Source organism: Sturnus vulgaris, chromosome 19 (assembly GCF_052056855.1).
Source record: "Sturnus vulgaris isolate bStuVul1 chromosome 19, bStuVul1.hap1, whole genome shotgun sequence".
Taxonomy (NCBI): domain Eukaryota; kingdom Metazoa; phylum Chordata; class Aves; order Passeriformes; family Sturnidae; genus Sturnus; species Sturnus vulgaris.
Window position 1 is genome coordinate 8,518,990 of NC_142261.1, and position 26,375 is coordinate 8,545,364.

The 26,375-nt window shown below is 48.3% G+C and overlaps 3 protein-coding genes across 4 annotated transcripts in view; all 3 read left to right on the plus strand.

The window, feature by feature from the left end:
• Positions 1-312: 312 nt before the first annotated feature.
• On the plus strand, positions 313-6,482 carry GSC2 (goosecoid homeobox 2). The gene is made up of 3 exons (XM_014894428.2): positions 313-4,484; positions 5,272-5,519; positions 6,051-6,482. The coding sequence occupies exons 1-3, from the start codon at positions 4,178-4,180 to the stop codon at positions 6,150-6,152; spliced, it is 657 nt and encodes a 218-aa protein (XP_014749914.2). The 5' UTR covers positions 313-4,177; the 3' UTR covers positions 6,153-6,482.
• Positions 6,483-7,053: 571 nt separating this feature from the next.
• ESS2 (ess-2 spliceosome associated protein) lies at positions 7,054-15,410 on the plus strand. Its single transcript, XM_014894590.2, has 10 exons — positions 7,054-7,276; positions 7,594-7,762; positions 8,665-8,760; positions 9,057-9,223; positions 10,001-10,118; positions 10,571-10,704; positions 10,849-10,951; positions 11,870-11,979; positions 12,892-13,007; positions 13,568-15,410. The coding sequence occupies exons 1-10, from the start codon at positions 7,130-7,132 to the stop codon at positions 13,851-13,853; spliced, it is 1,446 nt and encodes a 481-aa protein (XP_014750076.1). The 5' UTR covers positions 7,054-7,129; the 3' UTR covers positions 13,854-15,410.
• Positions 15,411-18,871: 3,461 nt separating this feature from the next.
• The window catches only part of DGCR2 (DiGeorge syndrome critical region gene 2), a 45,399-nt gene continuing 37,895 nt past the window's right edge, over positions 18,872-26,375 (plus strand). The window contains exon 1 of one of the 2 annotated variants that reach the window (XM_014894591.2): positions 18,872-19,029. In XM_014894591.2, coding sequence (XP_014750077.1) covers positions 18,951-19,029 — 79 coding nt within the window. In that variant the 5' untranslated portion in view covers positions 18,872-18,950. The remainder of the gene's footprint in view (positions 19,030-26,375) is intronic. The other variant, XM_014894593.2, reaches the window with a different exon arrangement.

Below are 26,375 nucleotides of genomic sequence, written 5' to 3' on the forward strand. Positions count from 1 at the left end.
CCTCCATCCCGGCCGGGAACCCGCCACCCTGCCTCCATCCCGGCCGGGACCCGCCACCCTGCCTCCATCCCGGCCGGGACCCGCCACCCTGCCTCCATCCCGGCCGGGACCCTCCACCCTGCCTCCATCCCGGCCGGGACCCTCCACCCTGCCTCCATCCCGGCCGGGACCCTCCACCCTGCCTCCATCCCGGCCGGGGACCCGCCACCCTGCCTCCATCCCGGCCGGGACCCGCCACCCTGCCTCCATCCCGGCCGGGACCCCCCACCCTGCCTCCATCCCGGCCGGGGACCGTCAATCCTACTCGCGATCCTTCCTTCACCACGGCCGGGCACCCGCGCCGTCTGCAAGGCAGGGATTAAAAAGCATTATCATCCCGACATGTTTCCGTAGTCGGGGAAAAGCGAGATAACACAGAACTTCGGAAAACTGGGTGCTGCCTGCCGAGTACATAGGGATTTGGACAGCATGAGGCAGTGTAAGATCTCTGAAATGCCAACTGGAATGCTTCAGGTGAAGCAGTTGTCTGATTCCGTTGTGGTTCATTGCGGAAGAGGAGGTTCGGTACCCCACAGTCCTCCTGCTACACCACGGACACCATCTCTGCTAGGCAGCACCACTACTGCTGGCATCCCTACTAGTAGTATCACTAATAACATTACTACCCAGTGGAGAGATTCCACTTCTTCCTATGGAATGGAACGGCCTTTGGGGAGAGAGGCAGATTTATTGTAATTACCATCAAATCAAAATGAGCTTATTAGAGTTCTTATTGTTGATTGGCACAGGGTTGAACAATTTTAATAGGCACAATTGTAAGATCATCTTTAAAGGTTCCTTTCAATCCAAACCATCCAATGATGTTACCATTTCTGGGTTTTTTTTTAAACATAGTTTTAACACCTGACTAGCACATCCCACTGAATTTCAGCTACACAGAAAATGCTTCTTGTTTTTGATCTTGAAGGATTGTTTTTACCCTGGGTTGTTTCTCACTCGCTGTGGAGCAAGTGATGGGCATCCACTGCTTGGGTGAGTCATGGCACAAGCAGCCCAGGAAAACACAGCTGGCATGCTCCAGTGGCTGCATTGGGTGGCCAGGAGGACACTGAGTTGTGAATGCTGGGCTGAGCATTTCCCTTGAGGTTGGAAGCCCCCACACTGTAGTTTTGGCAACATTTGTCAGCAGCTGCCATCTCTGCTCTGCTTTAGAAATCAGCCTGGAAGCCCAAATCCAGCCAGGGGTCCAGGTTTGCCCTGACTGCTGTCAATATCAATGAGTGAAAGAGCCCAGGAATTGTCCCAGGTAAGGCAGAGGAGGAGGAGGATGGTTACATCCCTCAGATCTGATCCTCGATTTCCTCAGCATCACAGCCGCTCCACACAGGTGGTAGGGAGTGGGGAGAAGCAGTGCCAAATGAGAGCTCCCAGAACACAGGCAGGGGCAAGGCAGGGAAGGGTGCTGCCACACTGTTTCCAGTGTTCCTGTTCCCACCACCTTGTGCTGCCTGCAGAAGGGAGGGCCAGAGGAGGGAAAGGGGGGTTTTTTCTTGTTTCACCATAGGAAGGATTTTCAAACCCTATAAATTCACTTTTGACAAGTGAACAGCTAAAGCAGATTAACCTTTTTGCTAATCCTCTATAATGGCTTTGGAATCTCCTTAACCAATAAGAAAATGATAAGAGCCTGTTTCTTTTCTTTTTATCTATATCTATATTGTCCTCTCTTGTCTGCATGTTTTTTCTTTCTTGTTTTGTTTTCCTTTCCTTTTCTAATATGAAATAGCCCAGCGATCCTATCTCCCAGAGGCTCAGTAAACAGAACATCAGAAATCCCTTTCCTTTATTCCTCTCTGGTAACAGGGTGCAGAGAAGTGTCTGCCGATTGGGATTTGATTACCAGCAGCTATCAAAAGTCTCTTTGTACAATCTGGGTCCTAAATCCCATAATTCTTTGATAAAAGAAGTATTACCAGTCCATTTTCTGTAGTGAAAGGTACGGGAGGAATGAAAGAAAGCAATCAGCAGAGATCCTAATAGGCTAAGTGCATGTGTGGTGGGAAGGCAGGGCTGGGACAGGATGCCCAGGGAAAGGGCATCCTTTGTGAAGGATGGGGAAGGAGAATTAATCCGCTTCAGGCATATGAACAGAACTGGTCAGATCCTGCACCTGCCCATGGCACTTCCCAGCTCACTGGCCCTGTGGTCCCTCTGGACCAGCACAGTGTGGGAAGCAGAACCTGGACCCACATCCACCTCTTGTGTCAGTGTTTGGGTACATACATAAAAGCTGGGAGCAGTTTTCAGTGATCTCTGGAATAAGGGCATCCCCAGTGCCCCTCTGGAGTCCTGACACCTTGGCAGGGCAGCAGTGAACATGTCCAGACTGAGCAGCTACAAAGGTTCTTAATCTAAAAAGGAAAAGATTCACAGAGCTCAGTTGTAATCCATGTTACACCATCTCATTCAACAACTGAAGGAGAGGCAAATAAAGGGATGGAAGGAAAAACAGCAGTTTGGTTTTAAGGGAGTCAGAAACAGAACGGCTATGGGGTGTCTCTTCCCAGCACTGAGGGACCCACAGGTGAGGAGGGGCAGGCAGTGAGCAGGGATGAGAGAAGAAACAAACTGAGAGAGACTCTCCTGGGGACTGGCCGTAAGTTTGGCAGGATGCTGGAGGCATTGCTGGGCTGTCCAGTGTGAGCATCTTTGGTGTGTTATGGTTTCACAGCACCCACCCGTGTGTCTCCTCAGGTGTACCCTGAGCGGGACTGGTATCTTCACTCCCCTGCAAGGAAACACCAGGTGTGAGAGTCTTCCCCACCTGAGCTCCTGAGGCATTGCTACTCACCTTGGCTTAAACTGCACTGAAGGCAAGAGAACTCGGGTTTAAACTTCGCTAAGCAACCTGATCTCAGCCACACTTTCTCTGGTTTAGTCCCAGCTACTCATTTCAGTTAAAAACACAGGATCCAAGATGATTCCTCCCCTGCTGTGGATTGCAGGTGCCAGGCCTTGCTGTTTGCCCTTGGGAGGGGCAGACCCAGGCTTCCCTTACTGTCCCAAATCTTGGCCATTACCTCTCCCCAGTTTCTCTGGCTGGGCAGGAGGTGGGAGTTGAAGAGGCTTTGGGAAAGCCTAGCTGTGGCACTGAGTCCACACTCCTGCCTGGATGGCTGCAGGACCTCACTGAGAGCACACAGCGGCAGCAGAAGCAGCAATCCTCCCCTTCCCCACACAGAGCACGGCTCAGCTGCATGGGAGGTGGGTACATGCCACTAAGCTCTGGTGCAGAGCTGCTGCAAGCAGGCAGTAATCTAATTTATTAAGGGCTTTGAATGCTTACAAAGAGTATGTTGGACACATGCAAAGCATCTGCATTATTACAGTGATTAGGGCAGCAGAGATGGGGGAAAGGGGAAGGAGGGAAAATACAATTTCTCTGCTTTCAGCAGAAAATAAATCAACTTTCACAGAGAATTCTGGCAAAACCAAAGGCTGTGCTGTCATTAAAAATGATTTTTTATTAAGCTGAACTCTCTCTTCTCTAATATTGTATGATATGACAGCTCTCTTTTGATGGGAAAGCTTTCATTTGGCCAGAGAAAGGGATAATTTGCTTCTTTTAAGGAGTTAATCCTCTGGTCCATTTCCGGGCTGGGAACAGCTATCCTCCCCCTTCCTTGGATAGGAGGCTGCAGCACAATGGAGATCATAACCACCTCAAATCTACACCCGAGATGGAGAAATCAGATTTCCTTCTCCAGTCATTTTTGTGGGATTAGCTAAATCTTAGATCCACACTAACCCTTCACAAAGCTGCCAAGATTAGTTAGAATTTATTTTATTTGCAGCGGGGTTTACGGTTTTCTTTCCAAAGGGATTATATCTCTCTCTCTATATATATATATTTAGAGTGGCTTCAGTCATTACACAGCTAGGTCAGAGGGAGGAAAAGAGTGTGTATGTGTATAAAATAAAAACTCATCTGAAAGAATGACATTCACTTGAAACATCAAGACAAAGCAGTGGTTCTGGATAGCTTTGCCAGTCCATTTTAAAAGCCACATAAGCTGTCCTTTCCCTAGCAAAACCCCACTGGGGAGCCAGTGCACAGAGAGCAAAGCCCCTCAGCTGGGCTGCCTGCTTCCCCAGCTGCTGCTGCTGCTGGCACAGGATGTCTTCAGAGCCAGTGCCAGGTGCTGACACTGGCAGGAGAGGCCTGAAGAAGCCACATCCGTTCAGCATCGAGGACATCCTCTCCAGCCCCGTGGAGAAGAGCCCCCAGGTCTTGGTGCCACTGTGCCTGCGGAGCATCTTGGACTGCACACCCAGGCGGCTGTGTGAGCTGGAGACCATCCCAGCCAGCTCCCTGCAGGAGGAGGAGGAGGAAGAGGAGGAAGAGCTGGAAGGGGCAGGCTGCAACTGCTGCTGCTGCTCTCACACGAGTGCCCGTTCCCTGCAGGAGCTGCCGGGTTGGCTGGGTGAGTGTTGGGCTGGGTGAGTGTTTGGGTTTGATTCAGCTGTGGGGCTTGCAGAGGGGCTGGTGCCAGTGCTGTGGGCAGGGGAACACTCGGGTGGTAAGTGACAATATGGGGCCCCAGGCCCAGCGATCTGAGCTGTTCTCAGCAGGGCTCCTAGGAGTGGGCACTTTCACCTGCAATGCTACCAGGGTTTGAAAAGCAGAGGGTGCTAACTATTGCTGGCTATTACTGGTTTAGTGTGAAACTCTTGAGAGAATGATGCTTCTAGAGGTGCAAGCTCTCTGTGGAGTGTGGGGCCCCATGGTCACGCTGCCCATGTGCTGTGTCTGTGCTTCCTGACAACATCAGCCCTGGGGAACCTCACTTATCCTTTAAGGAAAAGAGTTTTGGCTACGTCTAGCAAAATCTCTGTGGGAAAAAGTAGCAAACCCTTAAAAATGCAGTTCAAGACATCGTGAAAATTCAGAATTCCCTTGTGTCAGGGCTGAAATACAGAACTTTTCCGGGCTGTGAGTTTGCAGTTATTTTCTGGGCTTGGCCATAGTGCAACCGGTAAGTGAACAAAGAAAACCCAGCCAGTGTTCACCACCTGCATCCTTCTCCCAGAGTCATGCCCTAAACTTTTCTCCCATGTGGATAGTGACAACTCAGCTTGTCGTCACTCCAGGTGACTGGCTGCTTCCTTCCAAACAGTAGCAGGGATGCAACTCATGCCTGAGCTGCCTTGGGCATGAGAGTGTTTCAGCCCCACCCCTCTAACCCTGCTGCTGTCCCTGTCCCCTCGCAGAAGCCCGGTTCCCCTGGCCCATGCGGCTCTTCCACCCAGCGGTCAGGGTCTGTAAGAGCTCCCAGGAGAAGTCGAGCGAGCTGCAGAGCTTCCAGCAGATCCAGCGCCGCACACGCCGGCACCGCACCATATTCACCGAGGAGCAGCTGCAGGCTCTGGAGACGCTTTTCCACCAGAACCAGTACCCAGACGTGGTCACCCGCGAGCACCTGGCAAACCGCATTCACCTGAAGGAGGAGAGGGTAGAGGTGAGATTCTGCCACTTGGTGAGGGGCTGCTGGCTGCAGTGCCCCAGGAACACAGACTGGGGCATTGTGCTGTCCTTTTTTGGGGAGCTGCAGACCCGCGGCCTCATTTTAAAATCATCCTTGTGCATTTGACAAAAGAGAGTTTAAGTTTGGTGAGCGGTGGAAAAATATGAACCATTTCAGCTGGGCTAATTTGTGCTGGCATCCAGTCCCACAGACTCACAGGGTCTCTCTCTCCCAGAATCACCTGTCACACACAGACATGCCCAGCTCTGCTGCTCATGCCCTGCACCCGAGTGTGTCCGCCTTACCTAAGTGACTTCTGAATTTGTCATTGGGGGTCCCAGCTCCCTTGTGCCCCTCACATGTATCTGAGCAAGATTGCAGCAGAGGGACTGATTCCATTTCTTATCAAGCCTTTATGTTACAGTATTTCAGAGCCCACACAGTACAACCCAGGAGGGTCACTGCCTGTCCCTTCCCAGTGACGCAGGACATGCAAAAGCCTTTTTCTTGTTTTGCACTTCCTAGGTTTGGTTTAAAAATCGTCGGGCCAAGTGGCGGCATCAGAAGAGGGCGACTGCCTCAGCCCTGATCCTCCAGCCCAAGCAGCCCCCCAAGGAGAGCTGTTAGTGCTCGCAGGCTGCAGAGAGCACCACGAGCCCCCGGTGCCCATAGCGGACGGGCTCGGGGGGAACCTGAGGGGGCTGATGCAGCAAAAGGTGATTCACACAGGACGAGGACAGTAAAAGCAGACATGGCACTTTCACATGCCTCTTCCAAACCTAGTGGCAAATGACTCAGTGGGATGCGCAGGGGACAGAGCTGTGCCGGTATTAAATGTGTGTGCTTTAAGAGAAGGGGAGACTCCTCGTCTTTGTTCTGTGCACGTAGTATTTGTGTTTGTTTCATTGATGTAGATTTGCAAAATATCCTGCAAATGAATGTTTCCTGTTTGCAGCACCTCAGTGGCATCTAGAGTTGCTTTTGGGGTTGAACTTGCTGGAAAAGCGATTTGTTTCATAACAAAGAAACACGGGTTTCTCCCCGTAGTCCTGGGGAGAGGTGATGAGCCTGCTGTGGTGAGAGAGTTGGCACAGGCAGCGTTCGCCTTCCCCCTGGTGCCAGCCAGCCAGTCCCTGTCACAGCGAGCCGTGTCCGTGTTCCCGGGGTTGCCCAAGGAGAGCTGGAAAGCAGCGACACCAATAAAACTGCCCTGTCACCCCCGCCCGAGCAGCCAGCCGGGGGTCCCGCTCCCCGGCAAGCCCGGCGTGTTTCTGAGGAGGTCTGAAGAGACCGTGGGGGCGTTGGGGGGATCCGCCCGGCTCCCATCCTGTGTCCTAACCCATGTGTGTCCCGGTTCCCGTCCCGGTTCCCATCCCGACCCTAGGGCCGAGGTGCCGCCGCCGTCACAGCGGGGGACCGGCGGGGTCCTCCGGGCCGGCAGGCGGCGCGCGCGGGCCCGCGCGCCTCGCGGGGAGGGGGCGGGCATTGCGATCCCCGCGGCGCGGTGATGTGACGTCACGCCACGGCGCGGTGATGTGACGTCACGGACCGTCGCAGTCGCGGCGGCGAAGGAGGAGGAGCAGGAGCGGAGCGGTTTCGACGCGATGGAGGCGATACCGGTGCCCCCGGCCTCTCCCGCTGCGCTGGTGCCGGCTACCGCCGCGGGCCCCGTCGCCGTGACGGGGAAGGAGGTGGTGTCGCCGGCCCCGAGGCACCCGAAGAAGATCCTGGATGAGGAGGCCTATATCGAGGTAGGGCGGCGGGCCCGGGCCTAAGCCTGGGCGACTCCGCTTCGCCGGTGCTTGTGCCGAGCGCTTCCAGCTCGGCAGGGCTCAGCTGGGGTCCGCCCTGCAGGGTCGGCCCGTGGCCGCTGCCCGCTGCAGTTGGGGTCCAGGCAGCGCTGGGGCTGCTCCTCTGGCTCCCGTCCCTCCTGTGGTGACAGCTGTCAGCGCTCTGCCACCGGCCCTGGGCTGCCCGGCCTGCCCCTGGCTTTGTGCCGCTGGCCCCGAGCTGGGCCGGCGCTCCAAGATGTCCCAGCAGAGCATTGCAGTTGTCTCTCTCTTTGTAGAGCTTAGAGAAAATCATCCAGCGAGACTTTTTTCCCGATGTGGAGAAGTTGCGAGCACAGAAGGACTATCTGGAGGCCGAGGAAAATGGCGACTTGGAGAAAATGAGACAAATTGCCATCAAGTTTGGCTCTTCCTTGAATAAATCGTCGAGGGACACACCTGCACCCTGTAAGAACTGCCTCTGTGGGGCATGAGGGGTTTCTATCTGATATTGCTGCTCTGCTTTATCTAACTTTGTGTAGGCAAGGCTTATCTTAAAGATTCAAGGCTGATGTTGCATGAGAGCTAAGTTTACCAGTTTGGGCAGTAACCAGTGTCTGGTAGCTCATGCTGAATTTCTCTTTGATGGTGTCTAATAACTTGAGGGAAGGGTTTTGGAAGACGCAGCCTTTTAATAACTATTCCTTATAGGCATCTTTTACTAAGTTCCTGCTCCCTAGGGAATGTTATGTGCTGTCTACTATGAGGAATTCTAAGCTATGTTTTGAATCCTTGTTTTAGTTTGCAGTTTCAGAAGTTCTTGTTGCATCTACAGACATTTGAGATTTTCATGTATTAGAGACAGAACGTGTGGGAAGCTCGTGGTTATCAGAGGTTCCCACAGCAAGTATCCTGTGTTCTGTTTTATGTTTTCTTTCACTTCCAGTTCAGGTGCTTCTTAAAGCCCAGCCCTTGGCTGAGCTCCTGCAATGGGGTTTGGGTAAGTGGCTTTCTTGTGACAGTGTCGCCAGGTGGTGTCCCTTCTTCCCCTACTGAAGGTGCTGGCCATGGCTCAGTTTGATCTGCTGCTGCTTTTGTTGGCAAAAGCAGGGTGTAGGGTGACAAATATACTGAGGTGTGGCTCTCCTGGGAATTTCTCCCAGCAGGAGAAAAATGTCTTAGATGAGGCCAAAATCTTGTTTGGAGGTTGAGACAGAATTGAATAGAACATTTTGGAGTTTTTTTTCAAAAGTTTTAAATTTAATTGTTGTTCTCTTGATATGCCTTCCGTGACTTGTTTGGTACATGATCCTTACAGCAAATCCTGTTGTGTGCTCCAGTAACCAAGTGAACTTTTTTTTTTGTGGCAGATGTTACCCCAGCCACGTTTGAAACCCCAGAAGTGCATCCAGGTGGCCTTCCAGTGGGAAATAAATCTAAAGCTGGCATCAAGACTGCAGAGGAAGGTAGGAGAATTATGTTTCTCTTGCTGAATTCTTCCAAAAATAAATCCCCTGCCAGCAGCTGGCCACTTGCACATTTCACCTTTAAAATAAATTGCTATAAGTGCCATAAAAAGGTTGGTTATATGTGTTCCAAACCTGAACCACTCTGTGTGGATCTATTTCTTTGACCAAGCTTGATGTTAGTTACTGGTGTGTCCATGGAAGGCTTGCTGCTAGGAGGGTTGAGAGGTAGATACAGTGCACTCACAGAAAGGGAGGCATTAACCTTCCTCAGGCTTCTTCCCTTCTCTTGTTAGGAGAAGCAGAAAAAGATGATAAAGATGCTCTCCCCAGCCTGGACACCTTCTTGGCAAAGCACACGAGTGAGGATAATGCTTCCTTTGAGCAGATCATGGAAGTGGCCAAAGAGAAGGAGAAAGTCAAGCACGCCTGGCTGTACAGCGCAGAGGAGGAGTACACCCAGGTAGGGAATTGCCTCAGCTCTGTCTCTGCTCTTCCAGAGGAGCACTGAAGGGAAATACCATTTCAGGGATTCAGTTAAGGCTAAGGCTCAGTTTCCTGTGTCCTGTGACTGCTCTTTGCTTCCTTGTACAGTCCTGTTTTTTCCCTTTCTGTCACACAAGGAGAGTGCTGACTTAATTGCTGAGGCTTTGTCTCTTCTGAAAGCTTTGAGACGGCAAAGCACTGCACAAGAGTGCAGGTATTGCTGTTCTTGGCAGCCTCTTCCATAAGCAGCAACACCAGGGAGAGCAGCTGAGCACAACTCCGGTTTGTCCATCAGCCCTTCATTATTTGCTGTTTGGTTGTCTGTCTTATTTCAGTTTTCAGTTTCTGTTATCAGTAATAATCCACTCAGCTGCTGAAGCACAGAGCTGCATGAGCATGGCTGCTGTGCTGCCTTCCTCAGCTATCTGCAGGGGAGGTCCTGGAGCTGTTCTGGCCCTGCCTTGTCAATTTTAACCATCAGCAGTGAGCAGCTGGCACAGATGTGTCATTGATGGATGTGGGACGCAATGCCTTTTAATGAAGTTCAGCACTGACATGTGGGTGTTTGCTGCTGTTGTTTTGAGGGAATGTTATTGTATCCCAACAATTCCTCAGAGTCTGTTGCATACCTTATGCAAAGCGTTCTAGGCAGGTGACTGAGCTCTCCAAGCTGTGTGCCTGAATAAAAGATTGCAGGAGGCTGCTTCAGACTTTTTTTCTCACCTTCTGAAATTTTTTTCCATTGCTCTTTCAGCGACAACATGAAAACCTGGCCCTTCCTTCAGCCGAGCAGCAAGCTCTGGAGAATGTGAAAGCTGGACTGGATACCTGGGAATACACAGCTCGAAATACCCTCATGTATTATCCAACAGGTGAGGCATTGGTTCTAGGTGGGTTGGCTCCAAACAGGGCTTAGAGCATTTCTATATGTGACTGAGTTTCTCTTACAGTGCTTTTCCTTCTGTAAAGCTGTTTTTAAAAAGTGGGTTTTTTCCTTTTTTTCCTTGGCTTCTGATTCCAGTGTTGGATCATGTTCTATTTGCCATTGAAAAGCTCATATGTATTATGGAAGTATTTGTTTTCAGCAGCCAAAGGTCTTTCCTGGTCTGTCTTTTCTATGATCACTTGCTGTCATCTGCATTCATTGTTTTCTTCTGCTCAAAGAATCTTCCTTGGACTTGTTAGTCTGTTTGTTGCCATAGAAAAATACATATTTTTGTAAATGTAGTTTTCTTTTTTGGCTATAAATATAGAATTGAGAATTTCCGTGAACCGATGAAATAGAGAAAAGAGCCCTTTTTTACAAGTTATTTTTCTTTTCAAGGTGTACCTGATGAGAGTGATGTGTTTAAGAAGCCCAGGGAAGTTGTGCATCGAAACACACGTTTTGTGAAGGACCCTTTTAGCCAAGCTGTGAGCAAATCACAGCTCCAACAAGCTGCAGCCCTCAATGCTCAGGTTGGGTCATTTTACCTCTTACTCAGACCTAGTTAGGCTTTGCCCTCTGGTGTGGTTCACCCCCCAGGAGAGCTGTGTATGTGTGCTGGATACAGCTGACTCTCACCTTTCTCCACATTAATGGCATTGTCTTTTTCATTTCAGTACAAACAGGGCAAAGTGGGACCCGATGGGAAAGAGCTGATACCCCAAGAGTCTCCAAAAGTGAATGGGTATGGATTTGTGGCTACCCCCTCTCCTGCCCCAGGTAAGAGGGTTTTCTTATTTCTTCTACTTTAAGAGGACTATTACTGCGCTTACTTTGATGCTCTGTTCAACACTAGGGTGTCATTACAGGGTTAGATGAGGGGGTTAAACCTCATGCCGTGTATGCCAGCTGGATGCAGGGCTTAAATCCTAGTCCAATACACTGGTAGAAGTCACACTGCACCAAGAGGCTCTGAGCAAGTTGCTGTGCCATTGCTCAGGAATCCTCTAGCCCTGAGGTACTTTCAGTTAGAACAAACTGATTATTTTTCTTCGGGTTGAAACGTGGTATCTGAATTTATAACTGTTCTGCATCAGCCATGCTCTTTCCCTGTGCTTTTTGTGGTTATGCCAGCACTTGGACATACTGAGGCTTTCCTTCTGGAAAACCTGTAGGTGGCGTTTGGAGCACCTCCTTTCTCCATCGTAAACGCCTTTTCCAAACCCTGGACAGCAAGGTTTTCCAGCCAGAGACTTAATCTGGCTCTTCCAATCCTTTGTACACCTGTTAGATGAGGTGCAGTCACCGTTTGGTACAGGCTGTACCAAAGTAAGTCCTCTGTCTGTTTTCTTACTTTTAAAGAGTTTCCTGTGTTGAAGGACTTTTCATACAGCAGCAGAGAGGAGGACTAGTACTGTAGAGGGGAAAAATGAAAGTGTCACTAATCAAAAGCTTAGCAAATGGAAAAAATAAAAGCATGGAAAGGGTAGTGCTTGGTCGGTGTAACCGAGAGGGTGACAGCAATCCCTTTTAATGGGAACCACAAGTTACTATTCACATTGGCTGTGATTTTTCTCTGCAGTGGAGGGGCTTCTTTGTTGATGAATTTGCTACATTTCCTAATTTGCTTCTCTCTCTTTTGTGGTGAATGAGTAGTCAAATGTCTTGCATGGGCATAATTGTTGAATTTATTTTTAGGTGTGAATGAGTCGCCTTTTATGACATGGGGTGAAATTGAAAGCACCCCTTTGCGTCTGGATGGCTCAGAAAGACCATATGTGGACAGAACACCTGGACCAGCTTTCAAGGTATTTCATGTCAGCAAGTCAGCATGACATTCTTTTCTTGGGGGGGAAGAACTAAGAAAGGAAAGGCAAGTGAGTAAGTAATAGATTAACATGGAGTGTGACACACCTCTGGGTGGTGTTCCCAGTCCTTGAAACTAATAATCTAGTTTGTGTTTGGAGGGTGGAGGTGAGCATGGATCCACATAAAATCGTTTTGGTGGAGCTACCTGAGGTGGAATATACACTGCTGGCAGGAAAATGAGATTCTGCATTTGGTGGTGGGCCCAGACAGAGAGTTTTTCAGAGGAAGCTGAAGACACGCTCAAATCTTCTGATTTTAATGTGTGAATAGGTGGAAATTTTGGCATTTCCCTCTGTCTTCTTCTTCTGGCTGTCGCAGCCTGAGGCAGGTGTATCAGTTGAGAATAGAAAAGACACCCTGGCTCTGCTAATGGCACCTAACCCTGCATGCTACTTGTGTCCTGCTGGTGTCTTTGAATGTGAGCTGTCTGAGACTCTTAGTTTAAGAAAGGTGCAATCTGCTGTGTGTGCCTCTGTTTTGTCAGACTCCAAAGGCCTTGGCTGGTTGTCCTGCTGTTTAGCAATGTCTGTGTATGCCTGAGAGCTGGCTGGCTCCAGGCCAGGCAAGACACAGGTGACATTGTTTGTCTAGGAGAAACAGCAGGAGGAAATGCCAGAGGTAATGGCTGCTTCCTTGACTGGACTGGTTTTACAGTTTTTGTTACTTGCTAAGGCAGGTTGAAGGTCCCTGTGTCCTCTCTGGCTTTTATGCAGTGGAGAGATGTGTGGGCTAACCCCCCTTCTCCCTGCTTTAGATCCCTGTACATTGGAATCCACCTTTGAAGGTGCTTTGACTCATTTTTTCAGCACTCTTGAGTGCCTTGGCAAGTGATGTGTGTGATGCATTTATAGATCCTGGAGCCCGGGCGCCGTGAGAGGTTAGGACTCAAGATGGCCAATGAAGTGGCAGCTAAAAACCGAGCAAAGAAGCAGGAGGCACTTCGAAAAGTGACAGAAAACTTGGCCAGGTAAGACTCCTGTTTTGACAGCAGAACTGGGGGTGGGTATTATATGAGGAGATATAGATATTGTAGGAGATATTGTAGAAAGGGAAGAATGATGGTGAGAAAGGGCAGTGGAAGCAGGAAGAGGTACATTTGGACTGAAAGTTTTTAGAAATTAAAAATTTAGATATTGGAAAACTTAATTCCTGGGGGAAAGTGGCTGGTGTCTGTCCCTGACACTCTTTGTCAGCATTACTGCTCTGCCCTACAGCCACCCAGTGATGCCTCTGGATCAGTGTCTTGCCTCGTTGCAAAGAGGAGACATGATAAGAATTGCTTGTGGGGGGTCACAGGAAGGACAGAATGGGCTCAAAGGAAAAGTCAGGCAGTGCCACTCAGGTTTGGGAGGGATGTAGGAGGTTTTTCTGTCACTTGTTTCTGTAGAGAGACAGGCTGCATTTACCTGCAGACAGTGGGTCTGCTCTGTGGGGGGAACTCATGTAGGGAGGCAATTTTGCTTTTCCTGATAAAGGCAGATTTTTTTTTTACTGTAAAATCTCTTAAAACTGTTTATTCTATTTCAGCCTTACTCCAAAAGGACTAAGCCCAGCAATGTCACCAGCTTTGCAAAGACTTGTAAACAGGACTGCAAGTAAATACACGGACAAAGCCCTGCGGGCCAGCTACACTCCCTCCCCAGCCCACACAGGAACTCCTGGGTACAAGACCCCGGCCAGTGGGCCTCAGACCCCCCAGAGCACCCCGCAGTCTAGGACAGTATCTCAGACACCAGTATCTCAGGATACTACATCCATCACGGACAATTTACTGCAGCTTCCCAAAAGAAGAAAGGCATCTGATTTCTTCTGAACATTCCAATCACCACCAAGGAGATAGTGATCTGGCTGTGCTTAGTGAACTGCAGACTGGTTACTGGAAACTGGGAAAATGGAGATAATTTCTTAAAGATATATTTCTGTTTTTAAGAGAGCCGTGCATTTAAATTCGTTTCTGTGCAGCTATGTCTGTTTCTTAAGTGGGGTAAGCCTTTCTAAAAGGTTGAACTGGACTTGGCTCTGGCTTGTCAACCTTGTTTGAGTTTGTGGTTTGCAGAAGAGGAGACACAACCATGTGTATACTGAGGTGTAACACAGAGTTTTAGAGAGGTTCTCTTTAACCTGAATTTAAACTGATGCAGTTCACAAGTTCGACTAACTTCGTGATCTTGTTAAAACCAGCAGTCCTTAAGAGGACCCCATTTCCTCCTTCACTCCTTACACTTTGCAGAATGGGATTTGCCTTGCTGCTTTTGCTCAGGCTTTTCTTCTGCAGTTTTTGGGCTTGCCCTGTTCTGCAGCTGGCAGAGGGAAGGGATCAGATCTGTTTTTTAGCTGCCAGAGAGTTGATGGTCACGATGCAGAGGCCAGAGACAGTTCTGTGTCATCCAGCAGGATGACAGTGCCATTCTGAAGGACAGAAGTGGTACTTCTGATAGCCACAGTGGGGCTTTTGTTTGGTGTTTTCCTCCCGTTCTTTGAAACATTTGGCTTTAGTTTTTATAATTGGCCAAAAAAAGGAAAAGCAGTTTTACCATACATGGCCTGCACTCAGTGCTGTGGTTGCTGCATATGAGCTGACCTTTGTGTGTGGGATGAGCCCTTGTGTGGTGTGATTCAGCCTGGAGAAGCACCTTTAGGAGGAAGCAGGTGTAGCCAGATGTGTTCACTGACTGTGAAAAACCCTTCCAAGGGACTCAGTTTTTTAGAGTGCACCTTGTGAAAAATAAATTGATCAACATGGCATTACTAGGAATCATGACTCAAAAATTAGTATTTTTTACCTTTTTAGTCCAGAAATACTTGAAGGCTATGTTTTTTCTTTAAGCAAAAAAATTATTCTCAGGTACTCATTAATTAATGTAAAAGGAGTGCATTTACTATAGTTTTAATGCTTTCAGAATTGTTCTTTAAGGGCTGAACTGACTAAATATGAACCAAGTTCTTAGGTAATTTCAAATATGAATTATTCATTTAATAGTGAAATGCTTGTCTCCATTAAGCACAGGACCTCTGTGATAGGTACACAGGGAGATGGTCAAACCCTGGCCTGCAGTTTGGGTTACTGAGAAGACCAAGAGCAAGGAGTGGATGTGGGATTCCTGCCCATTTGTGGGTTCAGCTGCTTCTCTGAGTGTGGGATGCACAGAAAGGCTGAGCAACATTTAAGGGACTGCAGATGGGGTCTACACAGGGATCCAGGAGTGGGGTGTGGCATCTCTGCCACAGCATTTCAAACCAGCTGTGCTCATACCAAAGTGTACCTGGAATAATAGGGAAATGTGATATCTGAGGGTGATTAGATTAGTTCCATTTTGTGCAATTCATGCTTAAAAGCAGACTGCATTAAATATGCTGTGGATGGTGTTGATTTTGTGTTTGCCCTCAAGTGAATTACCCTAGACAGCCACACTAAAATCACAGTCTTGATTCTGCCACACTAACGGGCCTTCACATGTTTGTTGGAAATGGAACTTATTTTCAGTTACATGCTGTAAAACTGGATCTGTTGAAAGGGCTGTAGTGCTCTTCAGATTGGCTGTTCCTGTAATGCCTGCTGTAATGTCTGTTCTCTGCTTCCTGCTGCAGTTCAGCCCCTGCCATCTGTAATTAGCAAATCAGTAAATTCTTCATTGCCAGATATTTTTGCTGCTGTAGCAGGGCAGATAATGTGCCTTACAGGGCCAAGTCCAGTGTGAAAAAAACATCTTGGTTCTTGATGACTGGTGATTTTTTTTCCTCCCATTTTCAGCAGGTTAGTTTTCTTTTGCTGTTGCACTATATCTGCATTTTTCTATGTGCAAGGCCCAAGCACACTTGCTCCCTCAGCCATAAGAGCACCTGGAGCTCTCGTGATGCTGCAGAGGTGGCTGGCAGTGAGCAGTGGCCCCAGGCCTCTCCTGGGTGGCCAGGCTGGCTGTGGTGTGTTAGTGGCTGTTTGGAAGTCGTGGTGGACCTATGTCCTTGTGGTGTGAACACCGTCACATCCATAGGCTGTGGGGGCCTTGGCTCCTTGCCCTAGGCAGGAAAGAAAATGGGAGACCACGGGAGATTGTTGTTCTTGTAGGTCTAATCACTGAGCCCCTGGTTCTCTGAGCCCTTCACCAGGGCCGGGAGCCTCTCCCTGGCCCAGGGGTAACCATCTGTTGTGGTGCAGGGGCTGCAGCTTTTCACCCATCCAAAAGCAGGTTCCAATAAGGGAGCTGATTATTTAGGTCAAAAGGGAAGCTGTGGTTGGAGATACTTCGTTGTTTTGGAGGATTGGGCTATTTCTCTGCAAAAATAAAGGAAATGGGTCGACTCACTCAAGGGAGAGGAAAATGGAGCAATTCTCGCTTCCTTATGTTTGCACGTGTTGCCTCAATCTAGCTCACGGCTGCTGGCCCAACAGCAGCTGGTTACAAGCCCCAGTTCGGGGTCAGGCCAGGGCCAGAGATGGATTCAACCACCCTCACCTTCCCCCTTTCCCCAGCAGCTGACCTGGCACAATCTGGGGCAATGTGCCCCTCTCTGCCTTCACTTTGCTGCTGCTGGGCCGTTCATTGCCCGTTTGCTCAGAGGTGCTGCTGGGCACAGGGTGTGCTCCAGACACCCCTCTCTGCAGAGCTGGGGGTGCTGTGGCATGGGGGAAAGGAGCGTGCCTTGCCTTGGGACAAAAGCCAGGGATTAGCAGCCTGTGCCCTGCTCTCATGGTGGAGACAGCATAGGATATTTGTTTATGCATCACCCTGTATGGTGTAATGGCCAGGCCCTGGGGTGGATAAGGATATTCTGGATCATAGGGGTTGGCCTATGAGGCTGTGCTGCAAGAAACTAGGCTCGGAACAGTCTGTCCCCACAGCATCCCAGGGGAGGAGCAAAGCTGGGGAGTTTGATGCTCACACTTTGTGCTGGAGGATGTTGTCGTACTTCAGGTCCCCACAGGCTCTTGGATCATGACAGTATTTGGCAGCACATGAGAACTGGGAAAGTGGGTTTTGGCCTAAATCTTCAGGCAGTGCCCTGCTGCTTGTAACACATTCCAACAGGTCCCCAAGCACATTCCTGGCCACATGGTGCTCCTGAGGGCCCCAGGGCTCACAGCTCCCCAAGCTCATGCTTGTTGATATCCCAGCTCCAGGCTCAATTTCCTCTCCCATGTTAAACTGTACATTTAGGTTTGGAAGAAGCACCTCCCTGGAGGTACCAACCTGAGCACAACAACAGCTCCTGTGGGGACAGAGGCTCAAGAAATCCCACAGAAGCCCCTGTTCCCTGCCTGCAGGTTGGCAGCTGACCTGTGGGGCCGTCAGTAACTGAGGGGGAGCAGGAGCCCTGAGAGGGCAGAAGTAGCTGTACATCCATCAGGAAACCCCTTGAGAAAAGTTTGCTGCTGGGTATACTGAGTGATTGGTATTAACTGGGAAACTGGTAAAATTGGGTTCAAATCGTCCTTATTGGAATTGCAATGTTTTAGTTAAGAACTACGAATTGTAACAAGAGTAGGAAGCACCTCATTGTAAATATTAAAAAATATATTAATAGGTTTTGACTTCGAATAGGTGGGAAAAAAAAGCTGGAATTGCCTGCAGAGGAAAGTGTCAGCTCCCTGCTGACTGTGGGTCAGCTGTTGTGACTGGCCCCTGGCTGATCCTCTGTCCTGGTGCTGCCCAAACACCCCCCTGTGAGTGGAAGCTCCGGCTGAATTTGGGAAGTGGATGTGGATGCTAAACTGTCTTTTGATCCCACATGCCACCTGGGCTGACCTCCATCTAGCACCAGAAGAGTTGTGGCACCAGCCAACGACAGCCACCACCCTGCCTGGCTGACGTGCAGCAACACCCAGGGTCAAATTCCTACAGGCACCTGTCACTTGCAGGGCCACCAACAATGACCTGAGCCACACAATTAGTTTTCTTTATGCATTTCCTCTCGGCCTGGGGACTGGGAATGCAACGTTTCCAGGAGCTATGGAAATACTTGGCTGGCTCTGGCACTGCGGGGTGCTGGCTGTGAGAATGTCCCAGCACCGGGCGCTGCTTGTCCGTGCCACCTGCAGACATGAAGACAGGGACTGTCTCATCAGCTGTGGGCAGAGGGGACCAGAGTAATGAAGAAGCAAAAGATGGGCAGCCTGGGAGCCTGCTGAGGCTGGGAAAGCCCAGAGCTTTGTGCCTCTGCTGCGGGATAGGCAAGGTGGTGGCACTGGGAAGTTCCTGTAGAGGCAGGGAAAGGCCATCGCAGAGAGATGGAGGGGACCTGGAAAGGCTGGCCCGGGATACAGAGGAAGCTGTTGGGGGCTGTCCCAGCGGGAATGGGAAAGGCTGTCAGGGAGTGATGGATGGATGGAAGCAGCAAAGGACACTCCAGCTGGCGACAGGGAAATGCTGTTCCAGGGGGAAGAAGGGACCGATAGAGGCTGTGCTGGGGGATTGTGGTGGCCATCAGTGGCCATCCCGCCGGGGTCCCGGGGAACGTGGGGCACTCGGGGCGGCCCCGCCACCGCCCCCTGCCGGCGGCCCCGGCCCCGCCCGGCCCCGCCCACCGCCGTTAGGGGGCGGGGTGTGCGCTGATCCGCTCGCTCGGCCCCGCCCCCCTGACTGCCGATTGGGCGGGCGGCGCGCGGCGGGAGGGGGCGTGGCGGCGCGGGCACGGCGGCGGGGAGGCGCGGCCGCCATCTTGTCCGCCGGCGGAGCCCTGCGAGCCGCCCCAGCGCGGCCGCCCGACCCGCGCCACTCCCGCCGCTCCCGCCGCAGCCAGGGCCGCCGGCTCCGCCTGGGGCGGCGGCTAACGGCGGAGGGAGGGCAAGGGAAAACCTCGGTGCGGACCGGGGCCCCCTGCGGGCCCGGCGGCGGCCCCTCCTCCCGCCGCTCCGCGCGTCCCTCCCCGCGGGTTTGTGGCGCTGTGCCGGGGGAGGATGAACGGAGGATAAATGGTGCCCAAGGCGGACAGCGGCACCTTCCTCCTCCTCTTCCTCCTGGTGCTGAGCATCACCAAGCCGCTGCGGCCAGGTAGGGGCGGCGGCGGGGCCGGGGGTGCCGGGCCCGGGCAGCCGGCAGGGTGAGCGCCCGGGGTGGCCGGGGACAGCCCAGACCGCGGGGCGGAGTGGCCCGAGCCGGCCCCTCCGGAGAGGTTCGGGCTTTGCTGCTGCTTTGTGCTTTTAAACAGAGTCGGGACGCGGCCGAGCATCGGTCCCAGTGCCGGCTGCCTGGATCCGAGAGAGCCTGGATTTACCTTGGGAGTCCGGCTAAAACGTTCGTGTCAAAGTGTTAAAGCTTGGGTCGAAATCTACATAACTCTACGGGTAATGAGCGCAGAAAATGTGGTGACTAAGTTTTCAGGTGCTTGTTGCTTACCTGCTTTTGTGTTGTGGGCCTTGGATGCCTGCACGGCCAGACAAAATGCTTGCTTTTGAAAAGTCATTTAATCCTGCCAGAAAGAGAAAAAAAATGCTTCACCTAGTTCGTTTTTCTGGTTCTGTTTGTGCTTCTTTTAGGGAAATAATTCAGCGATGGCGTTTGTGTGCTTGCTGCTTGGCATGGTGCTTTAAATCTTAAGATGATTAACTTTGGAGAAATGGTTGGTCTTTGCGGGTAGAAAACTACAGTTTTTCTACGTATATCGCTCAGCTGGGGTTTCTTTTTGGGTGTTGAACTCTCTGGGAGCTTGGCAAAGTCCTCGGGTATCATGGGCAGCTCTTGCCAAAGAGCATCAGTAGCCAAAGCGTGAGGCTGCTTTGCAGGTTTGGAAATCGCCTCCCATGGCACCCAGCGACTGTTCCTGAGTGATATGTGCTCCTAGTAAATAGGAGAGTAAGAACTATGGTGTGCTTTGAAACCCCCTCGTTCTTTCTCTTCGAAATAACTTTTATGATCCAGACTAATAAAACATAACAGTATTAATGAACTGCGTCTAAGTGAGTTCCCAGCAGAGCTGAAACACAATTGGGTCAGTGTAGGCAGAGTTATTGAAATAACTAACTTGGGTGTTGAAACGTCTGTGTGTCTGCCTTGTTTTGTTTTAGCTTGTTTTTTTGGCACTGCAGTGTATATACAGGGCTTGTGATATGCACTTAAGTAGCCAAAAAACCCCTGCTGTGTTGGTAGCCTGGTATTATTACAGCTAGAGGCTTTTATGGCTGAGAAGGTACTATGTAAAACTGATTTCAAGCAGCTCCTTTTTGCTGGCACTAAGTGCTCCAGGCTGCTGGATTGCTGGGTGAAAGGGTTCAGCTTATTCAGAGCTGTCTCTATGCTTTTACAGGTGGGTAGACTTGACCCTGAACTCTGCTGGTGTTGAGCATTGTAGCCTCCTAGAAATGAAAAAATGGCATTTTTCATGTTGTATCACATTTGTCACTCCAGTTTGATATTGTACCTCTGTCAGCAGCTGATGCTTGATGGATGAACACAGGTTTTTTACTTAGATTTGCTTTGTTAAGATGAATGATATTTTTCCATTGGTGCTGTAATGTACCTGCTTTAGAGATTTGTGGTGCTGTAGCCTTGCTGGCAGAAAGTGTCCTTGTGAGCAAACCTTAACTCATCTGCTCACGTTCTACACTGCTGGCTTTGAAACTTGCAGTGTTAGAATTCCCCTGTGGCAACTCCATCAGCATTCCATGAATTTTGCTCAAACCATCCGTATTCCTGAACCTAAGGTGAAGTAGTGCAGCTAGATATAGTGTTGCAGCTGGAATTCCTTGCTATGTGAGGAGTTTCTGAGTTCCATTTGGGATATACTCATCCATCCTGTTTACGTGGTGGCTCCGGTTGAGCTCGGTGGCTGAGCTGTCCATGGTGATGCCTCTCCCTCCTCCTCAGAGGAGAGCCCATCACTTCTGGGTGGCCTCACAGCTCTTTGCCGGTGTCTTCTGGTTGTTTTGGTTTGCTTCATTCAGTATCTTGAATCTGCTGTTTCAAACAAATCACCCATTTGATAGATGGATAGCACGTGGTTTGATCCTGAAACATAAGGTTCAAGTAGGGAAAACTTGGCTCATGCAAGTACAGAGGACATACAGAACCAAATTTACCACTTTAATCAGTAATGAAGAACTCTCCCTTAGTCTTCTCTGGGGAGAGACAGCAGAAAGAGAAGAGTACTTGGACTTAGAATTTATTTCCCAGGTGGTGTTTGCTTGACTTTTTACTTCTTTAAACCTGTGTGTTGTAGCAAGTGTCTTTTTGGTTTAGGAAGGATGCCTGCAGCTTGCTTAGCTGAAATCTGTACTTGGAGCTATCAGATGAGTGCTGCAGAGAGCTGGGAGGTTTTATGTACTCGGAGATGAATGTGTAGTCCCTTCACAATTCAGTCCCGGCGGATCAGGCATCTCTTTGTATTTCCATGTTAATTTGACTCTAGCTTTGTATCCATGTTCTTGCTGTGCTCTTCAGACAAATAAAACCTTCTTTTAAGCCTCCTCAACTGTAGTATCTTTTCATGCAATCTGAAAGGCAGTGATTTCACATGGGCCTATTTTTATTCTGCATTTAGGATGAGGTGAGCTTTAGTAAATTAAGGAGAAATTAATTAAAATGTCTTCTTCCCCCCCCCCCCCCCTTTTTTTTTTCTCTTGGTTACATGAATCTGTTTTGTGACTGCCATCGCTAAAAGCATAAGGTACTTTCAACATTCCATTGGCCCCAGCTGGGCAGACTTGTGTTCCTGAAGGCACTGTGGGCAGTTGGGTTTTTCTGAGCCTGACTTGTAATGGTAATTTGAGCCTTTGAGAATTACTACTTGAATATTTTTTTTTGTCCCAGTGTTTCCATCTTTCCTGTTCTGTTTTGACCATATCCTTCTTGTTTTGTCTGGTTGCCTGCTTTATAGTACATTTTTGAAAGTGTGGGGTTTTGTTTTTGTTTTTAATTTTTTTTTTTTTTTTTTTTTTTTTTTTTTTTTTTTTTTTACAAAATAGGGCATTTCTCCTTGAGTTGTGTTGCTCATTGTTTTTGGAATCCGCTAATGTGAATTGAAGCTGAATGTATCAAACTCTTCCAAATACAAGGGTGTAGAGTGAAGGACTAACTTAATGTTTCCTTTAAACACTTGCTGATTTTACTCTGTTGCTTTTTGGGGGTAGTTACCACAGTAGGGTTAAATGTAATGACATCTTTTCCAGGATAACTCAAACCCGTCTGTGTCAGGTTATCTGACTAGCTGGCTGATAGAGCTGATGTCCTTATGTGAGGAAATATTTCAGTGGTGTGTTAACTGAGTTGCAATAAGCTGTTCTGGTGCTAGCTTAGATTTTGCCCGAGTTTTTGAACCAGTGCATTTCTGTCAGTTGTTGGAAGAGCATCAGAGATGTAAATTGTTATGAATTCAGTTTTTCACAGTTTGAGAATATTTAAGAAGTTTCTTTTTCTGTTAACATCCCAATGCATCCTACTGAGAAGCAGAGGTTTTGGTGTCTTCGTGTAGCCTTGGGAGCTTAAGCAGTCTGGAATGACTACGCTGACATGTTTCAGAATAGTATTTAGAGGATTAATTAAGATCATCATCGCTAAAGACAATAACATGTTTTCATATTTCTCTAACAAGATACTGCTGCTTGCTAATGGAAAACACTTAAACATGGTCAGGCTTCATATTGGATTTTGTAATAGTGGTTTAGTACAGAGCCTTGTGAATGTAGGTCATCGGGCTTTCTTATTAGAGCATTTGCCAGGCAGCTAAAAGCCAATTGAGTTCTTGTTCTTGCAGCGTTTTTTCTCCACTTCAAAGCCAGCTAGAGGAAGCAATTTTATTACCCAAGTTCTGTTTCAAAAAAAAATATTGCACAACGTACTTAATCTGCAATGCTTAGAAAGGCTTGCCAGTGCAAGTGGTCTGGTTAAAACCCCACACCAGCTCACAGTTGGAACTTCCCATTCACTTTGGAGCTTGCTGGCAGCTGCAGTTATGCTCTTACAGGTGGGGTGTTGGGGTTTTGACAGGATACAGCTGACAAGTGTGTTCAAACTGCTAACTCTTTCTTGTCTTTTAGTCAAGAGGTCTTGGTATTACGTGCAAGGCAGAGCTCATCAGAGTAGAGGTCTAAGCAAACCCGTGATCAGCATAGTTTCAAGGTGATCCACTGGTGTGCTGTGGCTGGATGGATCTGGTCTAGTCCAGTTGAAGTGCATTGATTAATTCAAATGGAGATCTAAATATATGGGTCATAATATTTGCTCTGGCCAGTGTTCCTCTGCTCTGGAGAGACTTTGTTGGTAGGCAAATACAAACTCTTATTTCTCTCTCTGTTCACTGTCTTCACCTTAGTGAGGGCTGTGGTGAGTGACATTTATTCAGGTTCATGTCATTGCTAGCTGCAGTTCCTGTCTGTGTATTTAGGTGAATTCTCAAGTGGAAAGTTCTAGGAGTGAGGGGTGGAAGGGTTTTTATCACACTTCCTCAGTTAATTTTGCTGGAAGTAGGGCTTGGCCTGTCTTCCAGTCTAGTGTTTTTCCTCCTCATCCCTTTGCTTCTTAATCTACTGGTTTTAAGTTTTATTTTTCTTCCTACTGTTACCTTTTATTGAGTTCTTCTCCTGATGTTCCTTGCTCTGCAGTTTACTGTGTTTACAGCTGCAGAGTGAGGCTGATGGACGCGAAAAAGCTTTTTTGTAATTTGTCTCAGTGTAGCAGAGAGACAAAGCAGACGGTATCAGACCTTATTAGCAGGTCTGATACTTTAAGACTGGTAATTCCTGATGTTAATTATAAAGCAAAATTTTTGAGGTTCAAGTGGATTTGCTACTATCTGTGGCTACAAAGTAAAGGAGAAAAAAGGAGTCAGTAGGCAGGGGTGTTTGCATTGCTTTGGCTCTGAAAAGTAATAAACCAGAGGGGCACCGTGGGGGTTTACAAACACATGACTTTTATGTCCCTACAGTAGGTTTGGGGGCAGGGGGAGGTTGGTCCAGAACAGCACAAGTGATGGAGAATAGAGCACTGCCACAGCTCCTCTCTGCAGCAGGGGGAGGCAGCTGTGCTTCTTTCTGGGTATATGAGGGGAAAGACACAGCTAGACTGAAAAGTATTTTAGAGTTTTAGATACCAAGTATGAAAGATGTAAAATCCCCTGGTGAATGTCAGAAAACCAGTCAAGATTTCAATGAGTCATTTTGTCCCCTGGCATTATCTTTGTTAGGGCTGGTGTTGATGTTGAATTATAATGCAAGAGTAGTAGCTTCCTATGTGGTCCATCTTTGAGTAATGCCCCGGTCTCTGGGTTTTTACGTGGTGATTTCTTGCAACTTTTATAAGTTCTTGTTTGATACTGTGAGGTGCATATGAACAACTTTTTCTGTGGTTAGCAGAACTTCCCATTGTGCAGACCCATGTACCCCGAGTGGAGCTTCTGATACCTGGAAGTTCTGTCTGGAGCAGAACCCAGAAGGAACTGAGCAGAATCACAGCTCCTGCCCTTCAGGGCTTAATGTGTGTGCTCAGGGGTTTTTTTGGATGTTGAAGTGGACATGTGTATTGGGTTCTTGCAGTCTGCACAAGGAAGAGCTTAGATAAAAAGGGAACAGAGCACAGCTAATGGTAGGCTCAGTGAGAGGCTCTGCAGATCTTTGTCTGTGTGATCTGAAGGGTTAACCTGTGATAGGAAGAGCCTTGCTAATAATTTGTTCTGTGTAGGCTGATAGAAAGTTGTGGCTAGAAAGGAGTATCACAGATGGGGTCGTCCATCTTCTGTCCCAAAAGAAAATCTGGAAAACCCAGGTGTTTGTCAAGCACATTGTTGTTAATGATTTCCTGTGATAGACTCCAAACACCAGTTTCTTTTGGTAACTCTAGTTGCCAGTCTGTTTGTTCTGCAGTTATAGCTTATTATTTGTATAAATGCAGTCTAAAGCAGGGGTCCTTCATAAGCTGCAGCTTGAAAGAAGATTCCCAGTTTTCCAGGACAGTTAAGGTGTCAGTTTTTCTGTGGCATTAAGTGTGGTGGGTGCCTGCCCTGCCCAATCCTTCCTGGCTTTTTAGGAAGGATTTCTGTTTCATGCAGGGTCCCTGCATGGCAGACTCACATGTCTGCACTGCACTTCAGTGGTGCTTTTGTAGAGGATCCTGAGGCCAGGAGGAATCATGGATCAGTTGGTGAAGTTGTTGATTTTCTGTAGCAGGACTCGAGCAACTTAGTTGCTTAAAAACATGAGTTTGGGATTAACCTTTATTCCATATTCCCTGAACTGTGAAATCCTCTGGCATCTTGTGGTTTCCTGTGAAACTTTAAATTTTTCTTTTTTTTAAAGGGTCAGCCTGCTAATTCTGGGTTTCATGAACAGTGTTTTTATGGTATTTGCTATAATTTGCTATATGGAACTCCTAAGAAAGTTATTAGTAGTGTTTGTCTGCAATTCAGACAATTTAGTAATATGGTTTTAGGTTTAGTGGCAGTTGATAGTTACTTCATTATCTATAGCTAAACTAAATAACATTCAGCTTTCTACTTAATTAAAATTAAAATTGGTTGGTCTAACATATTTAGCTTCTGTTCTGTTTATTGATTATCGTGTTTGAGAATTGTCAGCCAGCTCAGAGGGTGGAAATGTAGAAGTAGCTTTTGGTGGCTGCTCTTGGGATACTCCCTGCTCCTTTGTCCTTTAACTGATTTTTGTTTGTCATATTTTCATTTGCATAGCTCTTTTTTTCCTGTGTTGTCTTCTCTTCCATACACTGCCTCTGTTGTGCTGCTTTGTACCTGTCTCACTACAGGACCAGTTACCTGGGGTGCCCAGTGGAATTTTTTGAAAGTCAAAGTTAATAGAAAAATGGGATTAAGTGTCATTTCTAGTAGAACAATGCTGAGTTGGCTGCAAACCTGAGTTAGTGTTGTCCCTTAGTACTTCTATGTTTGGTCTGTGTTAATATTTCTTTAGCAATGTAAATAAAAATTTCTTCTGACTTAAACGTAAATCATCTTTTATACACTTGAAAAGAAAACAGATAACCCTGCTTCTAACACCTGCTGGATTTGAGTATGTGCACAAGTAGCATTTTGCCTTGTATATGTTAAACCTCTAAAACTTCTTGCAGCTTGTTTTAATCTAGGAATGGTCAAAACTGCATTTGTGTTTTCTCTGTTGAATCTGTGGAATTATTTGATACACTTAAATTACTTCTTCATTGATTAACATCAGTGACATAAGAGTACTCTATTAATGACGTCTGGGAAAAATCTTTGTGAAATGTTGGGAATCTTGCAGGAGGGAGATCAGAGATTTAAGTAGAAGCCACCTCAATTCTGGCAGTAAGCAGGTAGGAGGAAATGATTCAAGAATGTTGTAGTGCCCATCTTTGTCTTTCTGAGCAGCAATGGAATTAATGTCATTTTTCTATTGATGTGGCAGCTAAAAAATGGCAAA

Coding starts and splice junctions, on each gene's coding strand:
- GSC2 (XM_014894428.2), top strand. CDS start 4,178: ATGTCTTCAGAGCCAGTGCCAGGTGCTGACACTGGCAGGAGAGGCCTG. Junction 4,485..5,271: donor GGAGCTGCCGGGTTGGCTGG/GTGAGTGTTGGG, acceptor GTCCCCTCGCAG/AAGCCCGGTTCCCCTGGCCC. Junction 5,520..6,050: donor TGAAGGAGGAGAGGGTAGAG/GTGAGATTCTGC, acceptor TGCACTTCCTAG/GTTTGGTTTAAAAATCGTCG.
- ESS2 (XM_014894590.2), top strand. CDS start 7,130: ATGGAGGCGATACCGGTGCCCCCGGCCTCTCCCGCTGCGCTGGTGCCG. Junction 7,277..7,593: donor ATGAGGAGGCCTATATCGAG/GTAGGGCGGCGG, acceptor CTCTCTTTGTAG/AGCTTAGAGAAAATCATCCA. Junction 8,761..9,056: donor CATCAAGACTGCAGAGGAAG/GTAGGAGAATTA, acceptor TTCTCTTGTTAG/GAGAAGCAGAAAAAGATGAT.